This window comes from Cynocephalus volans, chromosome X (genome assembly GCF_027409185.1).
Source record: "Cynocephalus volans isolate mCynVol1 chromosome X, mCynVol1.pri, whole genome shotgun sequence".
NCBI classification, from domain to species: Eukaryota; Metazoa; Chordata; class Mammalia; order Dermoptera; family Cynocephalidae; genus Cynocephalus; species Cynocephalus volans.
The window spans coordinates 40,657,651-40,679,329 of NC_084478.1; the positions used below are offsets into that span (position 1 = coordinate 40,657,651).

General features: G+C 45.7%; 2 protein-coding genes across 2 annotated transcripts; both read left to right on the forward strand.

Moving 5' to 3' along the window:
• Positions 1-3,142: 3,142 nt before the first annotated feature.
• LOC134367903 (melanoma-associated antigen B3-like) lies at positions 3,143-4,174 on the forward strand. The gene has a single exon (XM_063084562.1). It carries the CDS (start codon positions 3,143-3,145, stop codon positions 4,172-4,174), a length of 1,032 nt encoding a protein of 343 aa, XP_062940632.1.
• Positions 4,175-20,399: 16,225 nt separating this feature from the next.
• On the forward strand, positions 20,400-21,431 carry LOC134367904 (melanoma-associated antigen B4-like). The gene has a single exon (XM_063084563.1). It carries the CDS (start codon positions 20,400-20,402, stop codon positions 21,429-21,431), a length of 1,032 nt encoding a protein of 343 aa, XP_062940633.1.
• The last annotated feature ends 248 nt before the right edge of the window (positions 21,432-21,679 follow it).

The following is a 21,679-nucleotide window of genomic DNA, read 5'->3' on the forward strand; positions in this document are numbered from 1 at the left end:
AACTGGATAAGGCTGAAGGAGTGGTGAGCAGAGGCCAGACCCTCACATAGAATGTCTCAGAGTTGAGAGACAAAGCCTGGAGTGGGAAACTGTCCCTAATATTTACATTGGGATTGTGGAAAACCAGACAGAACTCCACCTGGGGCAGGGATGGAGTCCTGTGCTCCTGACACAGAGTACAAGCTTGGTGTTTTATGCACATCATCAGAAGGGAGTTTCTGAGAAACAGAACTGATACCCTTAAGGGAGTTGGGATAACCAGAAGTCACTGTGCTGGCACTCTTTGTCCTGGGCTGGGAGATCCAGAACCTACTCCATTAAAAGGACATTCAGTGAGGTCATCTTGTGTGCAATTTGGCAAACTCTAAGCGGGCTCTAGATTTTGGCTGGTGGTTAAATAAATAAAAATAAGGGTGGTTTACATAGAAGGGCATCTGGGAGTTAGGAAGCATATTGGTCACTGACAAAAATTTTAAGAACTTTGAGTTGTAGCCAACAGGGAAACACTTTCCTGCAAACAAATTATATCTTCTAATAAGGATATATTGCATAATTTTCTTTGCCAAGCAGCATTTTGTTTGACTGCAATTTCTTTGTCTTGGAGTTTGGTAATGTGCTCAAGTTCACGGGGCTAGTGACAGTGCTGGACGTAGACTCCTGGTCTGAATTACTCTAGAGCCCACACTGTTCATTCCACTCTTCTCTGCCTGAAGCAGACCTTGTGTCCATTAGTTCATTTTTCTTCTCAGTACTCTCAAATGTATCTCAGGAGATTAAAAAGAAGGACTTTGTGCCTTAAGAATTCGATTGGAATACATAGCCAAAGCAATGTTATAACTGAAGAGGAGAAAGACATAATATTCAGTGACAACATGATCATCTACATATGCAAATGCAGTTAATCTCAATATCAGAGTATCACACAGGGTCTGATAGATACCAAGACAGGGAGCCTGCGTGAGGAATGTGGGGAACCAGAACAGTGGTGTCCCACAGAAACCTGACTTTGCTGTCAGACCTCACAGGACCCAAACATCCCTGGCCTAATGTGGCTCAGTCTAACTTCCTGGGTAAGCCTGGGGGGGTCTCAGAATAGGGAGGACCTTGAACTCAGTAGTGCTCATGTCAGGGAAGGTGAAGTTCTAGGACTGGCCAAGAGCAAGGTGAGGTTGTTGATTGAGAAAAAAGGGATTACTAAACCCGGAGTTGTGGGGACTTCACAGAGTCTCATCCCTGTTTTGGCCCTGGGAGGCCCCAGGCAGAGCTGTAAGGTTGAGTTGCCACTCCTTTCCACGTGGAGGGTTTCAGGGAGGGGAGTGCCTTGTCCAATAGAGTTCTACAGAGTGAGGGGTCTTGGCCCTTACTGGAGTCAGGGTGAGGACCACCAAGAGCCCGAAACCTGTTTTCTAGTCAGTGAGGCCCCTGGAAGTGGTTGCCATTTGTACCATGCCTAGACTTCCACTCTAGGCATTGAGGGAAGTGAGGGTTTGGGAGGTTGGCCAACTCTGATCAGTAGAGGGAGGAATCCCAGGCTCTGATAGGACACCAGAAGTTTGAACCTAGAAACCACCAACTTTACAACAGTGGGGTCCATGGTGTTCTGTCCCTGCTGTCAGCCCTCAAAGACCCCAGGCACCCGCCACCGGATATGGTTCATCCTCACTTCCGCATTGAGGGCTGGGGCCTCGTCTGAAAAGCATAGCATCTTGTTGGCCAAGAGTGAATTCCCAGGGCTGGTCTGGAGTTAAGGTGAAGACCCTGAATATGGACTGAAGGGACCACCTCCCACCCATAACCAAGGGGACCCCAGTAAGTCCTACCCCTGTAGTCGGCCTTGAGAGGTCCCGGCAGAGCTGTCTGGCAGAGTTCTGCCTGAAAATTCTCAGCGATGGGTGGGCCTTTGTCTACGGGAGTACGCCCCCTCCCCCCCGAATCTTCAGAAGGAGAAGACCTAGGTCCTAATTTGGGTCAACGTGAGGGCTCTGAGTGCTAATGAGGGTCTCTCTCCCCAGTAGAGGTGACAACAGAAAGCAGTGCCCCTGCATTCAGTTCTGCAAGGCTCCAGGTAGAGGTAGTCGTATGTGTGGAGCCCTTAACTTCTTTGTCTAGGGCCTTGTTCTGAGGCTGGAGGACCCAAGTGTGTGGAGGGAGGTGTCCCAAGTCCTAGAGGGAGTCAAGGTCAGAGACCTGAGTGAGGACTAATGGGAACACTGGCTCTAAAAAGTAGGGTCCCATTAATTCTGCTTCTCTCTCAGTGCTGGGGAACCCCACAGTAGCTATCAGTCTGGACTAATTGTGTGCCCCAATTCTGCACAGGGAGGAGACCCAGAGCCTTTTGGGGTCAGGATGAGGACCCTGAAAGAAGAACGGTAGTACCGCTCACCACACCCCCCACCTCCAAAAGGAGGCAACAGAGAAACAGAGAGTTCTCCCTCCCCACTTGCAGCCCTGAAAGGTCCAGGCATGGAAGTCAGGTGTATGTAAAACTCTCTTTTTCATAGCATTACGTTTCTGAGGGGCATCAGATCAGCAGAGGCAGGTGTCCTAGGTTCTACTTAGGGCCAAGGTGAGGAGGACTCTGAATGGTGGCTGAGGACCCCAACAAGCCCAGAACAGTGCAGGCCCCCACAGAATTCTTAGCACCAAGTGCCTCTTGGCAGGGGTGGTGGGCTAAGGCATCCATTCAACTCCTCTTAGGGGGTCCCAAGGAGACGAGGACATTGGTTGGAGGTGTCAAATTTAATGCAACGTGGAGGAGGGGGCCAGGCCCTGCCAACAGTTGATATGACGGTCTTGAATGTGAACTGAGAGTACTACCTCTACCCCAGAATTGAAGGGGCTCCATAAGGACTAGACCTGCCTGCTGCTACTGCTCTCAGTCACAGGCAGGCTGGCAAGCTGCAGCCTCAGGCACACCTTAATTACTTTCACTGGGTTCTGAGAGGACAGACTGATCAGAACACAAGCCCTGTGGGTTTCTAGAGCAGTGCTCTCACGGAAACCTGCAGAGTGGCCTTCTTAAAGCCAAGGTGGTCTCTCCCTGCTGAAGGTGCTCACGCCCTCTCATCTTCTCTCCTACAGGTGCCAACATAGCCTGACCTTCTGCCCACACTCCTGCCTGCTGTCCCTGACCACAGTCATCATGCCTCGGGGTCAGAAGAGTAAGCTCCGTGCCCGTGAGAAACGCCGCCAGGCTCAAGGTGAGACGCGTCTCCAGGGTGCTCAGGCTACTGCAACCAAGGAGAAAATATCCTCCTCATCCTCTTCTCATTTGGGGGATATTACTGAGAATGAGTCACCTGCTAGGTCACGTAGCACTCTCAAGAAGCCTCGGCGAGCCCCATCCACCAATGTGTCCGTAGATGTTTCTCACACAAGATCATGTGAAGAAGCCGACAGTAAAATTGAGAAAAAGCCAAGTCCCACCCAGGCCCCACCCTCCACTACGCAGTCTCGTAGAAGCCCTCTAACCAAGACGATAAATACTTTGGTGAATTTCCTAATACACATGTACAAAATGAAAAAGCAAGTTACGAAAACAGGTATACTGAAGTTCATCAATAAAAGGCACAAGAAACATTTCCCTGAAATCCTCAGACAAGCTTCTTTCAGCCTAGAGGTGGTATTTGGTATTGACTTAAAGAAAGTCGATTCTCCCAAGCACTCCTATGCCCTTGTCAGCAAAATGGACCTCCCCTACCGTGGGATGTTGAGTCGTGGCAAGGGTTTTCCCAAGACTGGCCTCCTGATGAATCTCCTGGGCGTGATCTTCATGAACGGCAACTGTGCCAGTGAGGAAATGATCTGGAATTTCCTGAATAAGATGAAAATATATGATGGGAAGAGACACTTCCTATTTGGGGAGCCTAGGAAGCTCATTACCCAAGATTTGGTGAAGCTTAAATACCTGGAGTACCGGCAGGTGCCCAACAGTGATCCTGCACGCTATGAATTCCTGTGGGGTCCAAGAGCCCATGCTGAAACAAGCAAGATGAAAGTCCTAGAGTTTTTGGCCATGGTCAATAAGACTGTCCCTAGTGCTTTCCACTTCTGGTATGAAGAGGCTTTGAGAGATGAGGAAGAGAGAGCCCAAGCCACAGTTACACTCAATGAAGGCACTAATGCCACGACTGAACGTTCCAGGGCCATGTCCAGCAGCTCCTCCCACAACTAGTGAAGAAGAGGCAGATTCTTCACTATGTGATTGAAAAGAGCAGTCAGTGTTCCAAGTAGGGGAGGGCTGGGTGTGACTAGAGGGAACACAGTGTATAATGCCTTTGTGTTCCTGTTCTATATGAGTAATTTGGAGATTTATCTGTATTTTTTGGTATGTTTCAAATGTTCCTTTTATTTAGCATTATAATCTAAGCTTATGAGTGATATTGTTCACACTTGCTTGTAAGGATTAAGAGTAAGAGGTTTGCTGTTTTGTAAAACAAATTGTGAAAACTTCCATCTTATTTAGTGATCTGATGCAAAATAACATAGAATTGGGATAAGCATTTCCTTGAAAATGTAAAAATAATCCAGCAGTAAAACACATGGACTCAAGAAAGAAAAAGAGTAATATTGTCAATGTTTGCTATCCTAACATCTTACTTTGTGTTTTATAAAATTAAAAGATAAATACCTACATGTGCCTGGTTTATTTATTGAAGAATATAGATTTGAATCATAACAAATTGGGCTCCGTGCTCTGAGGCTCACTTATTTCTCAGACATGAACTGAGCGTCTGCTCTTGGAAGGCTCCATGCTAGTATTGGGAGGGCTAAGAAAAAAAAGATCCAGATTCTGCTCTATTAAAAGGGCATTCAGTTAGGTTGTCTTGTATGTAATTGGGCAAAATCCAGGCAGGGTCTAGAGTTTGGGTGGTGGTTAAATGAATAAAAACAGGAGTGGTTTAGATGGAAGGGAAGCTGAGAGGGAGAGAAATTTAGAAACTTTGTGTTGCACTGACTGAGAAAGTCTACCTCACTCTGACACTGAATGATTTATTACGTTACAGGGAAATATCACTTAGTTTTCCTTGTTAAGCATCACTGTGTCTGATAGGGTTTTCTTTTTCACTATAATGCCACATAATCTCTGACATCTCCTGGATTGAAAAATAAATCCCAGTGTAGTGGATTGTAACATCAGGGGATGAATTAACTATGATAAGAACTGGCATTTTTTAAGTCTCAATACATAACAAGCATTATGTCATTGTGGACAGCTCCCACCTTTTAGAAAGTTAAATCTCTTCAAACAAACACGTAAGAGGCTGAGTCTGGCTGGTAGAGAGGTGGTATAAGTCAGTGTGTTTTTTTCTCTGACAGTACATCTGTCCTGGGGCCTCTGTCGTGTGTTACAGCTTCCCCATCTCACATCACTCCTGGACGGGCCCATTCTCTGCAAGATGTGTCGCAGGGAAACTGGTCAAGAGTTTTTAGAGCTATGGCAATCCCCAGGAAGTTTTTAACCAAGGGACAGGAGCCAAGATAAAGACCCCCAATATAGGAGGACTGGGAAGAACAACATGCCAGGCAGTTGTCAGCCTGAGCATCTCCTCACTTATTCTTCAAGGTTTTCAGGGACTTGTGAGTCCTACCTTAAGGAGGATGACCTCAGGTCTGTAGAGGGAGGAGTCTCAGTCTCTGACACATTGCAAATTGAGGACTCTGAATGAGAAATGAGGGAAGCACCTATCCAGAGCAGTGTGACCCATAGGCTCCTGACCCTGCTTTCATCCCACAGAATCTCAAAAGCCTTGGCAGGATGTGGCTGGACCTGATTTCCACTTTGGAGGTCTCAGGAAGGTGAATACCTTGGTCTGAGGCTGGCCAACTCAGGTCCATAGAGGGAGGATTTCCAAGGTGTGCCAGGAGTAAGTTAAGTACCCTGAAGAGTGCAAGAAACACCAAACCCCTCAGTAGGGACCCCACAAAATCCTCCCTATTGCCAGAACTGAGAGATTAAAGCATAAATGTCAGGCAGAGGCACCCTCATATCGTTCTCACTAGTAACAGAGAAGTGGGGGTCTTGGTCTGAAGGGGGCAGTCCTAGCTCAGCAGAGGAAGTAAGTTTAGGCCTTCTTATGAGTCATATTTAGGATCCTGAGTGGACACTGAGTAGGACAATCCACCATAGGGCTTCGATCTGTCTACCACACCTGTCACGCTTGAGACATCATGGTAAGCTGTGGCCAGATAAGGCCACCCTCACTTCTTTTTATTTGGTCTCAGGAAGATACAGGCCTTTTATGAGGAGAGATCCTCAGGTCAAGAAAGAGGCGAGCTCCAGGTTCTCCTAGGAGTCAAATCAAGGAAACTGAGTAAGGAATGAAGGGACCATCCACCCTTGAATCGAGGGGACAACAAAGTGTCCAGTCCCTTGCACTCAACCCTTAAATTCTCAGGGCAAGATTTGAGGCTGAGGCTTCCCTATCACCTTTTTTTATTTTTTAATTTGGCCATCTATTTTATTATTATTATTATTGAAACACGTTGATTACATATTTGTGGGTACAGAGTTATATTTCATTACATGGATACAATGTGTGATGATCAAATCAGGGCAGTTGGCCTAGTCATCATTGCAAAACTTAATCATTTCTTTGCCTATCTCCTTTTTTAATTGACTATTTTTTTATAGCAGTTTTAAGGTCACAGCAAAACTAAGCAGAAAGTACGGAGAGTTATCATATACAGTTTGTCCCTACATACTCACAGCCTTTCTCATATAAACATCCCACTCCAGAGTGATACAGTTATTACAACTGATGAACCTGTATTGACACGTCATTATCAACCAAAGTCCGTAGTTTCCATTAGGGTTTATTCTTTATGTTTTAAAATTTCTGGGCTTTGACAAATGTATAATGACATGTATCCACCATTATAGAATCATACAGAATCGTTCCACTGCCCTAAAAATCCTCTGCGCTCTGCCTATTCATTTCTCACTACCCCCTAGCCCCTGGCAACCACTTATTTTTTATTTTTTTTTTTTTTACTGTCCCCATAGTTTTGCCTTTTCCAGAATACCGTATAGTTGCAATCATGCAGTATGACACCTTTCCAAATTGGCTGTTTTCACTTTGTAATATGCATCTGTGTTTCCTCCACGTCTTTTCATGACTTGACAGCTCATTTCTTCTTAGCACTGAATAATATTCCATTGTCTAGATGTACCACAGTTTATTTATCCATTTACTTACCGAAGGACATCTTGGTTGCTTCCCAGTTTTGGCAATTGTGAATAAAGCTGCTATAGACATTCATGTACATATTTTTGAGTGGACATACATGTTCAACTCCTTTGGATAAATACCAAGGAGCACAATTGCTGGATCATATGGTAAGAGTGTGTACAGTTTCGTAAGAAACTTCCAAAGTGTTGTAGCATTTTGCATCCCCACTGGCTGTAGCATTTTGCATCCCCACTGGCAGTGAATGAGAGTTTCTGTTGCCCCACATCCTCAACAGCATTTGGTGTCATCAGTGCTTTGGATTTTGGCAATTTTAATAGGTATGTACTGGTATCAGGACATGTTTTAATTTGTAGTTCTCTAATGACATGTGATGTTGAGCATCTTTTCATGTGCCTATATGCTGTCTATATATCTTATTTGTTTAGGTGCCTGTTCAGATCTTTTGCTCATATTTTAATTTGGGTTGTTCATTTCTTATTGTTGAGTTTTAAGACTTTTTTCTATATTTTAGGAAACAGTCGTTTATCAGATGTCTTTTAAAAATATTTTCTCCCCTGAGAGTTTTTTTGTAGAGGCTTTAGGCTGTTCGATATATAGGATCATGTCATCTGAAAACAAGGACAGTTTGACTTCAGCTTTCCCAATCTGGATGCCCTTTATTTTCTTCTCTTCTCTGTTTGCTCTGGTTAGTATTTCCAACACTATGTGGAATAGAAGTGGTGAGAGTGGGCATCCTAGTCTAGTTCCTGTTCTTAAAGGAAAAGCTTTCAGCTCTTAGAGTTGATAACTGATTTCAGCAAAGTTGCAGGATACAAAATCAACACACAAAAATCAGTAGCATTTCTATTCTCTAACAGTGAACATGCAGAAAGAGAAATCAAGAAAGCTTGCCCATTTACAATAGCCACCAAAAAAATAAAATACTTAGGAATAGAGTTAACCAAGGATGTGAAAAATCTCTGTATTGAGAACTATAAACCACTGTTGAGAGAAATTAAAGAGGACACAAGAAGATGGGAAGATATCCCATGCTCTTGGATTGGAAGAATTAACATTGTGAAAATATCCATGCTACCCAAAGTGATCTACAAATTCAGTGCAATTTCCAATAAAATTCCAATGACATTTTTCTCTGAAATAAAAAAAAAAAACTATCCAGATATTTCTATGGAATAACAAAAGACCATGAATAGCCAAAGCAATTTTAAGAAAAAGAAAAAGAAAGCTGGAGGCATAACACTACCTGACTTTAAACTATACTACAAAGCTATAATAACCAAAACAGCATGGTACTGGCATAAAAACAGACACATAGAATAGAGAATCCAGAAATCAACCCATACACCTACAACCATCTGATCTTTGACAAAGGCACCAAGTATACACACTGGGGAAGAGACCGCCTCTTCAGTAAATTGTGCTGGGAAAACTGGAAATCCATATGCAGGAGAATGAAACTAGACCCATACCTCTCACCATGTACCAAAACCAACTCAAGATCGATTAAAGAACTAAATATACATCCTGAAACATTAGAACTCCTAAAAGAAAACATAGGGGAAAGACTCCAGGAAGTAGGATTGGGTACAGGCTTCATGAATATGACCCCAAAAACACAAGCAACCAAAGGAAAAATAACCAAATGGGATTATATCAAACTAAAAAGCCTCTGCACAGCAAAAGAAACAATTAACAGTTAAAAGACAACCAACAGAGTGGGAGAAAATATTTGCAAAATATACATCTGACAAAGGATTAATATCCAGAACATACAAGGAACTCAAACAAGTTTACAGCAAAAAAAAAAAAAAAAACATGTAACCCAATTTTAAAAAAATGGGCAAAGGAGCTGAATAATCATTTCTCAAAGGAAGATATACAAATGGCCAACAGAAACGTGAAAAAATGCTCGGTATCACTCAGCATTCAGGAAATGCAAATCAAAACCCCTTTGAGATGCCATCTCACTCCAGTTAGGATGGCTAATATCAAAAAGACCGAGAATGATAAATGCTAGCAAGGTTGCAGAGAAAAAGGAACCCACCTACACTGTTGGTGGGACTGCAAAATGGTGCAGCCTCTATGGAAAATGGTTTGGAGATTCCTCAAACAATTTCAGATAGATCTACCATATGACCCAGCTATTCCACTGCTGGGAATATACCTAGAGGAATGAAAGTCATCATGTTGAAGGGATACCTGCACTCCAATGTTCATTGCAGCACTATTTACAATAGCCAAGATTTGGAACCAGCCCAAATGTCCATCATCAGATGAGTGGATACAGAAAATGTGGTATATATACACAGTGGAATACTACTCTGCTATAAAAAAAAAATGAAATACTACCATTCGCAGCAACATGGATGGACTTAGAAAAATTTGTATTAAGTGAAATAAGTCAGACACAGAAAGAGAAATACCACATGTTCTCAATTATTTGTGGGAGCTAAAAATAAATAAATAAATACACAAACGGGAAGGGCAGGGAAGAAGACACAACAATCACAATTGAACTTATTAAGACAAGTGAACAGATATGTTGATGGGTGGGAGTGGGGAGAGGGAGTGGGGAAGGAAGAATCAGTAAAGGGACACGAAAATCAACTACATTGTACTATTGATAAAATAAAATGAAATGAAATGAAAAATAAACAGAAAAAATACATTTTCTACCCCTATGTGGGTTGTCTTCTTATTCTCTTGCTGGTACGTTTTGCAAAGCAGAAGTCCTAATTTAGTTAAGTTTGACTTATCCATTATTTCTTTCGCTGATACCTGTCATGTTTTACATCAGGTCTACAGGAAGTTAGATTCTTGCTCTGAAGGGCCACTCATCAGTCAGAAAAAGGGAGAGTCCATGGCCCTACATGGTGTGCAGATGTGGACCCTGAGAACTTAGGACCTAAGAGAGGGCCCCACTGAGCATTTAGCATTAGGTGTTCCCATACAGGGGTGGTGGCTTGGTTAAGGTGCCCCTACACTTCTCTCACCTGGGTCCCAGGGAGCCTACAGTATCAACTTCAGAGCAGCAATAAGAAGAGATCCAGGCCCTGTCAAGAGTTGACATGATAATCCTGTAGGTAAACACAAAGAATCCCCTCTACTCCAGAACACAGGGGGGCCCACTACCAGCCCTGCAGTCACCAAGTCAGTAATAGGCAGGGCTGGCAGGCTACAGCCTAAGGCACTCTATAACTTCCTCCACTAGGTTCCCAGGGGACAGGCTGTCCAAGAACAGAAGCTCAGTGGGTTCTTAGTGCAGTGCCCTCAAGGAAACTTGCAGAGGTGGCTTCCTAAAAGCCAAGGTGGTATTTCCCTGATAAAGGAAGTAACAGGACCTCATTCTCCCTCCTGCGGGTGCCCACATCACCTGACCTGCCCACACGCCTGCCTGCTGTCCCTGAGCACAGTCATTATGCCTCAGGGTCAGAAGAGTAATCTCTGTGCACTTGAGAAACTTTGCCAGGCCTGAAGTGAGACCCAGTCTCAAGGGTGCTACAGATTCTGCAGTAGAAAAAGAAGAGTTCCCCTTCTCATTCTCTTCCCAGAGCACACCTGTTGTCATTCCCCAAGATTCTCAGAAAGCCTCATCCACCATCACTACTTCTGCAGGTTTTTCATGCACAAGATCTGATAAAGTTGCTTAGAGCCAAGGTGAGGGAAATGCAAGTTCCTCTGAGGCTCCACCTTTCACTGAGAGCTCACGCCAGGATCCTCTAACCAGGAAGGCAGGAATGTTGATGCAGTTCCTGATGTACAAGTATAAAATGAAAGAGCCCATTATGAAGGCAGAGATGCTAAAGGTTCTCAACAAAAAAGTACAAGGAGCACTTCCCTGAGATTCTCAGGAGAGCCTCTGATCTCATGGAGCTGATCTTTGGCTTTGACTTAAAGGATTCAACCCCAGAAATCACTCCTATACCCTTGTCAGCAAGCTAAATCCCACCGATGATGGGAGCCTGAGCGGTTGCTGAGGCTTTCCCAGGAATGGGCTTCTAATGCCTCTCCTGGGTGTGATCTTCTTAAATGGCAACTGTGCCTCCAAGGAAGAGACATGGGAATTCCTGAATATGTTGGGAGTCTGTGATGGGAAGAGGCACTTCATCTTTGGGGATGCCATGAAGCTCATCGCCCAAGATCTGGTGAAGGAAAAATACCTGGAGTACCAGCAGGTGCCCAACAGTGATCCTCCAAATTACCAATTCCTGTGGGGTCCAAGAGCCCATGCTGAAACCAGCAAGATGAAAATCCTGGGGTTTTGGGCCAAGTTCAATAACTCCACCCCTAGTGCCTTCCCATCCCATTATGAAGAGGCTTTGAGGGATGAGAAAGAAAGAGCTGCAGCCAGAGCTGCAGCCAGTGCCGCCACTACTGCCAAAGCCAGTCCTAGTCCTAAGGCCAAGTCCGGCTGCTGCTTTTACCCCTACTGACCTCTGAGACAGATACTTCACTTTCTAGTTGAAAAGGTCTGTTATCTTCTTTGTTCCTGTTATGCATGAATAACTAACTTGTTGCTTTACTTTTTGTATTTTTGCAGTAATGATTTTTTTAAACAGGTTTTTATTTAGATTCGGAATATAAGTTTATAAATGACATGGATCATACATTTATTGCTGCTTATCAGGTTTAGTAATAAGAGTTTTGTTTTCTGAAATACAAATTGAAAATCTTTAAATCATCTTGGTGATACATAGCAAGTTAACATGGCATTGGAGTAAGGATATTCTAAAAATTTTAAAGAACTTCCCAGTAAAATAGTTAGGATCAGAAGATGGGAGAGAAGAAAAGTAAAAGTTGGTCCATTTTTGGTTTGACTTACTCCGTTTATTCCTTTTTTTCATAAATTTAAAAGTTATATACCTGAATTTGCTTAGGTTATTCAAGAATGTGTGAGATTTTGGCCAAGGTCCATGATACTGCCCCCAGTGTCTTCCTGTCCCATTATGAAGAGACATTGAGAGATGAGGGAGAGAGAACCTGAGCCAGAGTTGAAACCAGGACTGGTACTACTGCCACGGCCAGGACACATTCGAGGGCCATGTTCAGCAGCTTCTCCCACTCCTAGTGAAGTCTGAGGCATAGTCTTCCCTCTCGGTTAAAGAAAACAGTCAACCTTCAAATCACTGGAGGGCCAAAGTGGGGCTGGTGGGAACACGGTATATAACATCTTTGTTCCTGTGCAATATTTGTGAATTGGACATTTATCTTTTCTTTTTTCCTGTTTTTAAATGTTCTTTCTTTTAATTGCAAGCTTATTTAGCTTCAGAATCTGCTTATCAATGACACAAATCACACATTTCTTGGAGAATGTCAGATTGAAGAATGAGAATTTTAGTATTATGTAAAACAACCTGAAAATCTTGAATCATTTTTTGTGATCCAGGACAAGATAATATAACATTGCACTATGGATTTTATGAAAAAGAAAATTATACCACGATAAACTTGGTGGGATCTGAGGTAAAGAAAAAAAAAAGTAAAAGTTGGTTTACTTTTATTCCTTTTAGTCTTTCTTTGTAAAATTGAAGTATATGTACCCGGATTGGCTTAGCTTTTGCAGGAATGTAGGAGATATTAAATTGTAATAAAACTGACTTCTTGCAGCTGTTCTTTGGAAGGCACCTGTGTAGTACTGGAGAAGCTGAGAAAAATAGGCTCAACCCTTGCCCATAGAATTTTGGAGTCTAAGAGCAGCTTTCATATAAAGAAGGTGTTGAGATAATTTCTAAGGTTTAAAGATAAGTAAAAAGAGGGGATAATCTGGCCATCACATCTTGGGCGGGAGTGGTGACAATCAGCTCTGTAGCCCATGAATATTTATAACCAATAATAAAAGAAGAGGGGATAAGAAGTGTCTGGGGTGGGAGATTTCCAGATGAGGAATCTTGTGTAAATGTTTTGAGGCGATGTAATTTGAGACTTTGGCCAACTGAACAATCCTCAGTGGGAGGTAATTTTAAGTTAGCTGCATGTTGGCTAGAGGAGGCCATGGGAGTGCTGAGTAGGGGCCAGACACCCAGATGGTGTGTCTCAGAGTTGAGAAACCAAGCCTGGAATGGGAAATTGCCCTTAACAGTTACTTTGGAACTATGGGTAAACCAGAGAAAATCTCCAACTGGGGCAGGGATGGAAAGTGTTCTGTGCTCTTGTCCCAGTGCAGGTGAACACAAAGCACAAGTTGAGTGTTTTATCCACATTGTCTCCAGGGAGTTTCTGAGAAGTAAGTGTGATATTCTTTTGAGGTTGGAAATGCAGAAGCCCTTGGACTGGTACTCTTTGCCATGGGCTGAGGAGCCAGAGCCCATCCCATTAAAAGGGCGCTCAAATTTTTTCACTTCCTTCCATGTTTTTTGCATTGGCAAACTCTAAGAGAGATCTAGATTTTGGGTAGTGGCAAAATTAATGAAAATAGAATTGGAGAGTTGATCTTTGAACCAACTTCTAGAAGATTTGAGTTTTATTCAGCTGGGAAAAGACACTTCCACATTCAAAATACGATTTAATGAGAAAAATTTACTTAGCATTTTTTTGTAAGCAGCAATTAGGGCTGATTTGTTGTTCCATGTCGTAGAGTGCTGTATGTTGTCTGCTTCTCTGCTATGTCTTGGATTTAAAAATAATCAGCAGAATGGATGGTGTTCTCTGTGGTCGGAATAATCATAGTAATAACAGGCATTGTTTAATGTTTCAGTAAACTCCAGGCACTGTGCCAGGTGCTTTCAACACATTAAGCACATTTCACCAATCCTACAAGACAGGGCTTATCAAACCCACTTCACAGATGAAAAGCCTGAGGCTCAGAGTTTGGTAATGTGCCTAGTTCACACACCTAGAAAATGATACGGTTGAGAACAGACCCCTGGTCTGAATTTCTCCAGAGCTCACACTGTTCCACTCCTCCCAAACTGAGGCTGACCATGAGTTGCTTAATTCACTTTCTCCTACTGCTCCAAAATGTATCTCAGGTGATGAAAAGGACTCTTTGCCCAAGACACTGAATTAGAATAATAACCAAGCAATAAAAACATGAAAATAACTGAGAGGCGTGAATTAAGAAGAGAAAGAGAATACTGGATGACAATATAATCATCTACATATGCAAAATCAGATAATCTCAAAGGATCAAGAGCTCGCAGGATCATCTGGTTTCACTCTTTTCTGTAAAAAGTAAATCTTTTAGATCTATACTTTGTCTGGTTGATGAAGAGAAGGAATAGATCAGCGTATTTTTTCTCTGACAGCACAACATCTGTCATGGGTTCCCTGACTTGCAATGCAGTTTCCCAACATCGCATCACTCCTGGGAAGGGATCCCTTTTTTGCAATGTTTGCGGAGAGAAAATTGTTCAAGATTTTGCAGGAATATGGAGCATTCCCGGAAGACTTTAATCAAGAAACGGGAGCCAAGATGAGAACCCCTATGAATGAGGACACGGGAGAAAAACACTCCAAAATATAGGGATCATCCAGAGCCTCGAGCAGGGTGACTTCAGTTCAGTAAGAGAGAGTCTCAGGCTCTGATAAACGTAAAAGTGAGGACCATGAATGAGAAATGATGGAAGAACCCAGCCAGAACTGTGGGGTCCTGTAGAGTCATGTTGCCCCCGCCATCTGTTCTTGCAGATCCCCAAAGGACTGTGATCATATGAGAATCCCTCTGACTTCTAGCTCAGAAATCTCAGGAAGGCAGGACCTTGATGTGACAGAAGCAGGTTCACATAAACAGAGGGTGGAGCTAAAATACTGGTCACTTGTCAAGGTGAGTACCGGAATGTGGACTATGGGTAGCACCCACACTGTAAGAGGAGGCTCCACAAAGTCCCCTCTGCTGTCGGCGCTAGGAAGCCCCGGGCGGAGATGCCAGGCTGATTTCTCCCTGGAAAATCTCAGGTAGGTGAAGGCTTCTCTAATGGGGGTGGCCTCAGTTTTGCAGAGGGAGGCGACCTAGGCACTAACAAAAGTCAGTGTGAGGACTCTAAGTCTTATGAGGGGACCCTCATCAGCAAAGGGGACCCCACAGAACCCCTCCTCCGTTTTGCGGCAACAGACAGAGCTACCATGCGGAGATGCCCCTCATTTCCGCCTGGAAGGTCTCAGGGAAAGGAAGACGTGGGTCTAATGGGCATGGTTCCAGTTCTGCAGGGGCAAGAGTCTTGGACAAACCAGAGTCAAGGTGAGGACCCTGAGTGCTGAAGAGAGGACCTCTCCCCAAAAGAGGGCGGCTCACAGAGCCCCGCACCTGCTGTCAGGCCTCTGCAGCTCAGGCAGGGGTGGCTGTGTGTGGCGTGCCCAGATTTCCTCTCTAGGGACTCAGGGAGGTAAGGGCTTTGTTTGGAGGGTGGCGGACTCTGGTCACTAGAGGGAGGAATCCCAGGCTCCACTAAAATATCAAGGCAATGACCCTAAGTGTGGACCGAGGGACCACCGACTCCAGAACAGCGGGGCCCACGGTGTTCCACCCCTGCTGTCAGGCCTGTGAGGCCCCGGGCAGCCACAGCCGGATGTGGCAAACCCTTGTTTCCGCTTCTCTGAGAGGCGGGGTGTCTGAGAGGTCGGGTGTCTGAGAGTCGGGGTGTCTGAGAGGGGCGGTGTCGGAGAGGTGCCGCGTCTGAGAGGCCGGGCCTCCAGTCTCAGGAAGGTGACTTCCCAGGACCGGTCTGAGGTCAAGGTGAGGACCCTAAATGTGGACTGAGGGGACCACCACCCACCCACAATCAGGCAGCCCCTCACTAAGTCCCGTCCCTGTGGTCGGCCCTGGAAGGCCGGATGTGGCTCATCCTCACTTCCGCTTTTCTGAAAGGTGGGACATCTGAGAGGTGCGGCGTCTGAGAGCCGGCATCTGGGAGGCACGGCATCTAAGAAGTGCGGTGCCTGAGAGGCCGGGCGTCCAGTCTGCAGACAGTGACTTCCCAGGACTGATCCACAGTCAAGGTGAAGACCCTAAATGTGGACTGAGGGGACAACCACCCACCCACAATCAGGCGGGCCCTCACTAAGTCCCGTCCCTGCGGTTGGCCCTGGGAGGCCCTGGCAGCCACAGCTGGATGTGGCTCACCCTTGTTTCCACTTCTCTAAAAGGTGTAGTGTCTGAGAAGTGGCGCGTCTGAGAGGTGGAATCTGAGAAGCACGGCGTCTGAGAAGCGTGGCTTGTGAGAGGCCAGGAGTCCAGTCTGCAGAGGGTGACTTCCCAGGACTGGTCTGAGGTCAAGGTGAGGACCCTAAATTTGGACTGAGGGGACCACCACCCACCCACAATCAGGCGGGCCCTCACTAAGTCTCAGCCCTGGGAGTTCCTGGGAGGCCCCGGGAGGCTGGATGTGGCTCATCCTCGCTTCCGCTTTTCGGAGAGGCGGGGTGTCTGGGAATCGCAGAGTCTGGGAGGCCAGCTGTGGCTCGTCCTTGCTTCCGCTTTTCGGAGAGGCGGGGTGTCTGAGAATCGCGGAGTCTGGGAGGCCAGCTGTGGCTCATCCTCGCTTCCGCTTTTCGGAGAGGCGGGGTGTCTGGGAATCGCGGAGTCTGGGAGGCGCGGCGTCTGGGAGGCCCTGGGAGGCCAGCTGTGGCTCGTCCTCGCTTCCGCTTTTCTGAGGGGCGGGGCATCTGAGAGGCCATGTCTGAGAGTCTTGTAGTCCGGTCCGCCGAGGTTGAATTCCCAGGACTGGTCTGAGGTCAAGGTGAGGACCCTGAGTGTGGACTCTGGGGACCACTGCTCACCCACAACAAACGGGGCTGCACTAAGTCTCACCCCTGCGGTCGGTCGGCCTTGGGAAGTCCCGGGAGAGCTGTCCGGCAGAGTTGTGCCTGAAAAGTCTAAGCAACTGGTGGGCCTTTATCTAAGGGAGTACCCCTTTTTTGCATAAGGAAGAGACCTAGGTCCTAACTAGAGTCAAGGTGAGGGCCCTGTGGGCTAAATGAGGGAATCTCTCCCTAGTGGATGTAACAAAGCAAAGCAGAGCCACTGCACTCGGTTCTGGGAGGCTCTGGTGTGTGGAGTACTGACTTTATTCAGGGAGGTGAGGGCTTTGTTTGCAGGCTGGTGGACTCAGGTCAGTAGAGGGAGGAATTCCAAGCTCTCATGAGATACCAAGGTGAGGACCCTGAGTGTGGATTGAAGGGATCACCTCTTATCCATAACGAAGGGGTCCCCATAAGCCTCTGTGGTTGGCACTGGGAAGCCTCAGGAAAGCTGTCTGGGAGAGTTCTGCCTGGAAAGTGTCAGGGAGGGAGGGAAGTACCTTGGTCTTAGAACTTAGTCCTCATTCTGCAGATGGTGGAGACCTAGGCCTTAACTGGAGTCAAGGCGAGAACTGTGAGGGCTAATGAGCAGACCTCTACCCAAAAGAGGGAGCCACACTGAGCAGTGCCCCTGCACTGGGCTCTAGGAGGTCTCGGGCAGAGTAGACAAATTTGGAGTAACCTCACTTCCCGTCTAAAGACTAACGGATTTGAGGGCCACATTCAAGGCCCACATCTGCTGTCCAGCAATAAGAGGCTCAGGGTAGAGCTGACAGGCTGAGATGCCCTTATTTTTTCCAGAGGTAGTCTCAGGGAGGTGAGGGCCTTGGTCTAATGGGATAGGCCCAATTCATCAGAGGTACCCAGTCCCTAACAGGTTTTAAGGCTGTGACATTGAGTAATGATGAGGGCACCCCTCCCAGAAAGGAGGGGGCCGCAGAGAGGCCCACCCCTGTTGTCAGACCTGGACATGATGATTCGCACTTAGTTTTCCCAGGGCATCTCATAGAAGTAAAAGACTAGGTCACAGGGAACAGCCTCAGGTCAGCATGAGAAGGATTTCCAAGTTGTTCCAGATGTCATGGTGAGAACCCTGAGGACTGTGGGGACCTTCCACCCCATATCAGTGAGGGCCACACAGAATTCTCCCTACTGTGAGCCCTGGAAAACCCCAGGCAGATACGTCAGGTACAGGTGCCCATCAGTTCCCACTCAGGGGTAACAGAGAAATGAAGGTCTTGGTCAGAGGATGATAGTCACACAACAGCAGAGGGAAGATCTAAGGCCCTCTCATTAGTCGAATTTATTTATTTATTATTTTTTATTTATTTATTTTTATTATGAATATTCATGAGATACAAAACTCATTGTCACCCCTCGTGCCCATGATGTGAGGGCCAGATTCCTACTGGCAACATACCCATTACCAGAAATTACGTTTGTACCCTGTGTCCCCCGCCCAATTATCCCCCAGCCTCCCTCTCCCTCCTCCTTTCCCCCCACTCCACTTTGTAGCCCTAGGAATGATTCCTCCGTCTTTAAGACCAACACACTACTGTGGTCTTTCTTTCCTTCTTTCTCTCTTAGCTCCCACTTATGAGTGAGCACATGTGGTATTTATCCCTCTATGCTTTGCTTATTTCACTCAACATAAGTTTCTCCAGGTTCATCCATGTTGTTGGAAATGGGAGTATTTCATTATTTTTTATGGCAGAATAGTATTCTATGGTGTATATATACCACAGTTTCCTTATCCAGTCATCCATCGTTGGACGTTTAGGTTGGTTCCATGTCTTGGCTATTGTAAACAGAGCTGCGATGAACATGGGAGTGCAGGTATCCCTTCGACATGATTATTTCCATTCCTCTGGGTATATACACAGAAGCTGGATTGCTGGATTGTATGAAAGATCTATCTATAGTTGTTTGAGAAACATCCATATTGTTTTCCATAGTGTTTGTATTAATTTACATTCCCACCAACAGTGTAGGAGTGTTCCGTTCTCTCCACACCCTCACCAGCAATTTTTATTCACCATCTTTTTGATTATAGCCAGTCTAACTGGGGTGAGGTGGTATCTCGGTGTAGTTTTAATTTGCATTTCCCTGATGACTAGTGATGTTGAGCATTTTTTCATGTATCTGTTGGCCATTTGTATGTCTTCCTTTGAAAAATGTCTATTCAGCTCCTTTGCCTATTTTTTAATCGGGTTATTTGTTTTTTTACTGTATAATTGCTTGAGTTCCATGTATATTCTGGACATTAATCCCTTGTCAGATGCATAGTTAGCAAAAATTTTCTCCCGCTCTGTAGGTTGTCTTTTCACTCTGTTGATTGTTTCCTTTGCTGTGCAGAAGCTTTTTAGTTTGATGTAGTCCCATTTGTTTATTTTTTCTTTTGCTGCTTGTGCTTTAGGGCTCATGTTCATAAAGCCTGTGCCCAGACTTAGTTGCTGAAGTGTTTCATTAGTCAAATTTAAATACTGAGTTGGGACCCTGTGTACATAGGGACCAGTTATCAAAGGGCAATAACCTGCCTGTCACAGCTCTCATTCTGCGGAAGACCACATTTGGTCAAATAAGGCCACCCTCACTTACTTCTATTCGGTCTCAGGAAGGTTGGCTCTTGCTATGAGGACACAGGCCTCAGTTCAAGATAAAGGGGAGCTCCCCTGCTGGGAGCCAAATTAAGGAATCTGAGTGAGGACTCGAGGAACCCAACCCTGAATAAAGATGTCAAATAATCCATCTCAACCTTGTGTTTTTAGCCCTAAAAAGCACAGGGGAGGGCTGTCAGGTGGAGCATCCCCCTCATTTTTTTTAAATCAGACCTAAGGGAGGTGAGATCCTTAGTCTGAAGGATCACAGTCAGAAGAAGTGGATGATGCCGAACCTTATGTGGAGACAAAATGAGGTCCCTAAACAAGAGCTGAGGAATCCAGTTAGCCAAGACAGAATCAACTCCACTGAATTCTCAGCAGTGGGTGTCCCCCGTCAGGGAAGTAGACTGAGACACCCCTTCAATTCCTCTTTATGGGTACCAGGGAGCTTTGAGAAGTCAACTCAGAGTAGCACAGGGGAGTGACCCAGGCCCTGCCAAAAGTCAGTATGCTAATTTCAAAGGTGCCTGAGAGGACCTCAAAGACCAAAAGACAGGGGAACCCACTGCCAGTATCTGCTGTCACCCCAGCAAGCTCAAAGCATGGCCATCATGATGGAGCCTGAAACTCACTCTGAGGGTCTTATGGTTTCTATATGGGTTCCCAGGGGATAGGCTGAAGAGAAAAGCAGAAGCCCTGTGGGTTCCTAGAGCAGTCACCTCACGGAAATCAGCAGAAGTGGCTTCCAAAAAACCAAGATGGTATCTCCCTGATACAGGTGCTCAAGGAATATTTTTCTCCCTCCTCCAGGTGCCCTCATCACCTGACTTCCTTCCCACATTCCTGCCTGCTGTCCCTGACCACAGTCATCATGCCTCGGGGCCGAAAGAGTAAGCTCCGAGCCCGTGAGAAACACCACCAGGCCCAAAGTGAGACCCAGGATCTTCAGGGTGCTCAGGCCGCTGCAGCAGAGGAAGAGTCCCCTTCCACTTCCTCTCTTGTTTTGGGGGTTACTCCCCCTGGCTCCCCTGCTGCTGGCATTCCCCAGAAGCCTCAGGGAGCCCCCCACACCCCCACTGCTGCTGTGGGTGTTTCACGCAAGAGATCTGGTAAAGGTGCCAAGGGTAAAGGTGAGGGAAGAAAAAATTCCTCCCAGGCCTCAACCTCCACTGAGAGCTCACACCATGATCTTCTAACCAGGAAGGCAGGAATGTTAGTGCAGTTCCTAATGTACAAGTATAAAATGAAAGAGCCCATTATGAAGGTAGAGATGCTGAAGGTTGTCAGCAAAAGGTACAGGGAGCAATTCCCTGAGATCCTCAAAAGGGCCTGTGAGCGCATAGAGCTGGTCTTTGGCCTTGACTTGAAGGAAGTCAACCCCAGAAATCACTCCTATACTCTTGTCAGCAAGCTAGATCTCTCCGATGGTGGAAGCCTGAGCGATTGCTGGAGACTTCCTAGGAACGGGCTTCTAATGCCTCTCCTGGGTGTGATCTTCTTAAACGGCATGTGCGCCTCCGAGGAAGAAATCTGGGAATTCCTGAATACGTTGGGAGTCTATGATGGGAAGAGTCATTTCATCTTTGGGGATGCCAGGAAGCTCATCACCCAAGATCTGGTGAAGGAAAGGTACCTGGAGTACCAGCAGGTGCCCAACAGTGATCCTCCATGCTATCAGTTCCTGTGGGGTCCAAAAGCCCATGCTGAAACCAGCAAGATGAAAGTCCTGGAGCTTTGGGCCAAGGTCAGTTATAGTGCTCCTATTTCCTTCACAAACCTTTATGAAGAGGCTTTGAGAGATGAGGAAGGAAGAGTTCAAGCAAGAGCTGCAGCTGGAAGTGGCACTTCTGCCAAAGCCAGTCTGGGTCCCAGGGTTGAGTCCAGCAGCTGCTCTCACCCCTAGTGACATCTGTGGCACATTCTTCACTTTCTGGTTGAGAAGGCCTGTTACCTTCTTTGTTCTTGTTTTGCGTGAATAACTTACTGACTAATCTGTTTTGTGTGAGTGTGTGTGCGTTTTCAACTGGTGTTGCTTTCAGAATATAAGCTTATGAATGGCATGGATCATATTTTATTGCTGCTTATCAAGATTAGTAGTAAAAGTTTTGCATTTTGAAATACAAATTGGCAATCTTTAAATTATTTTTGTGA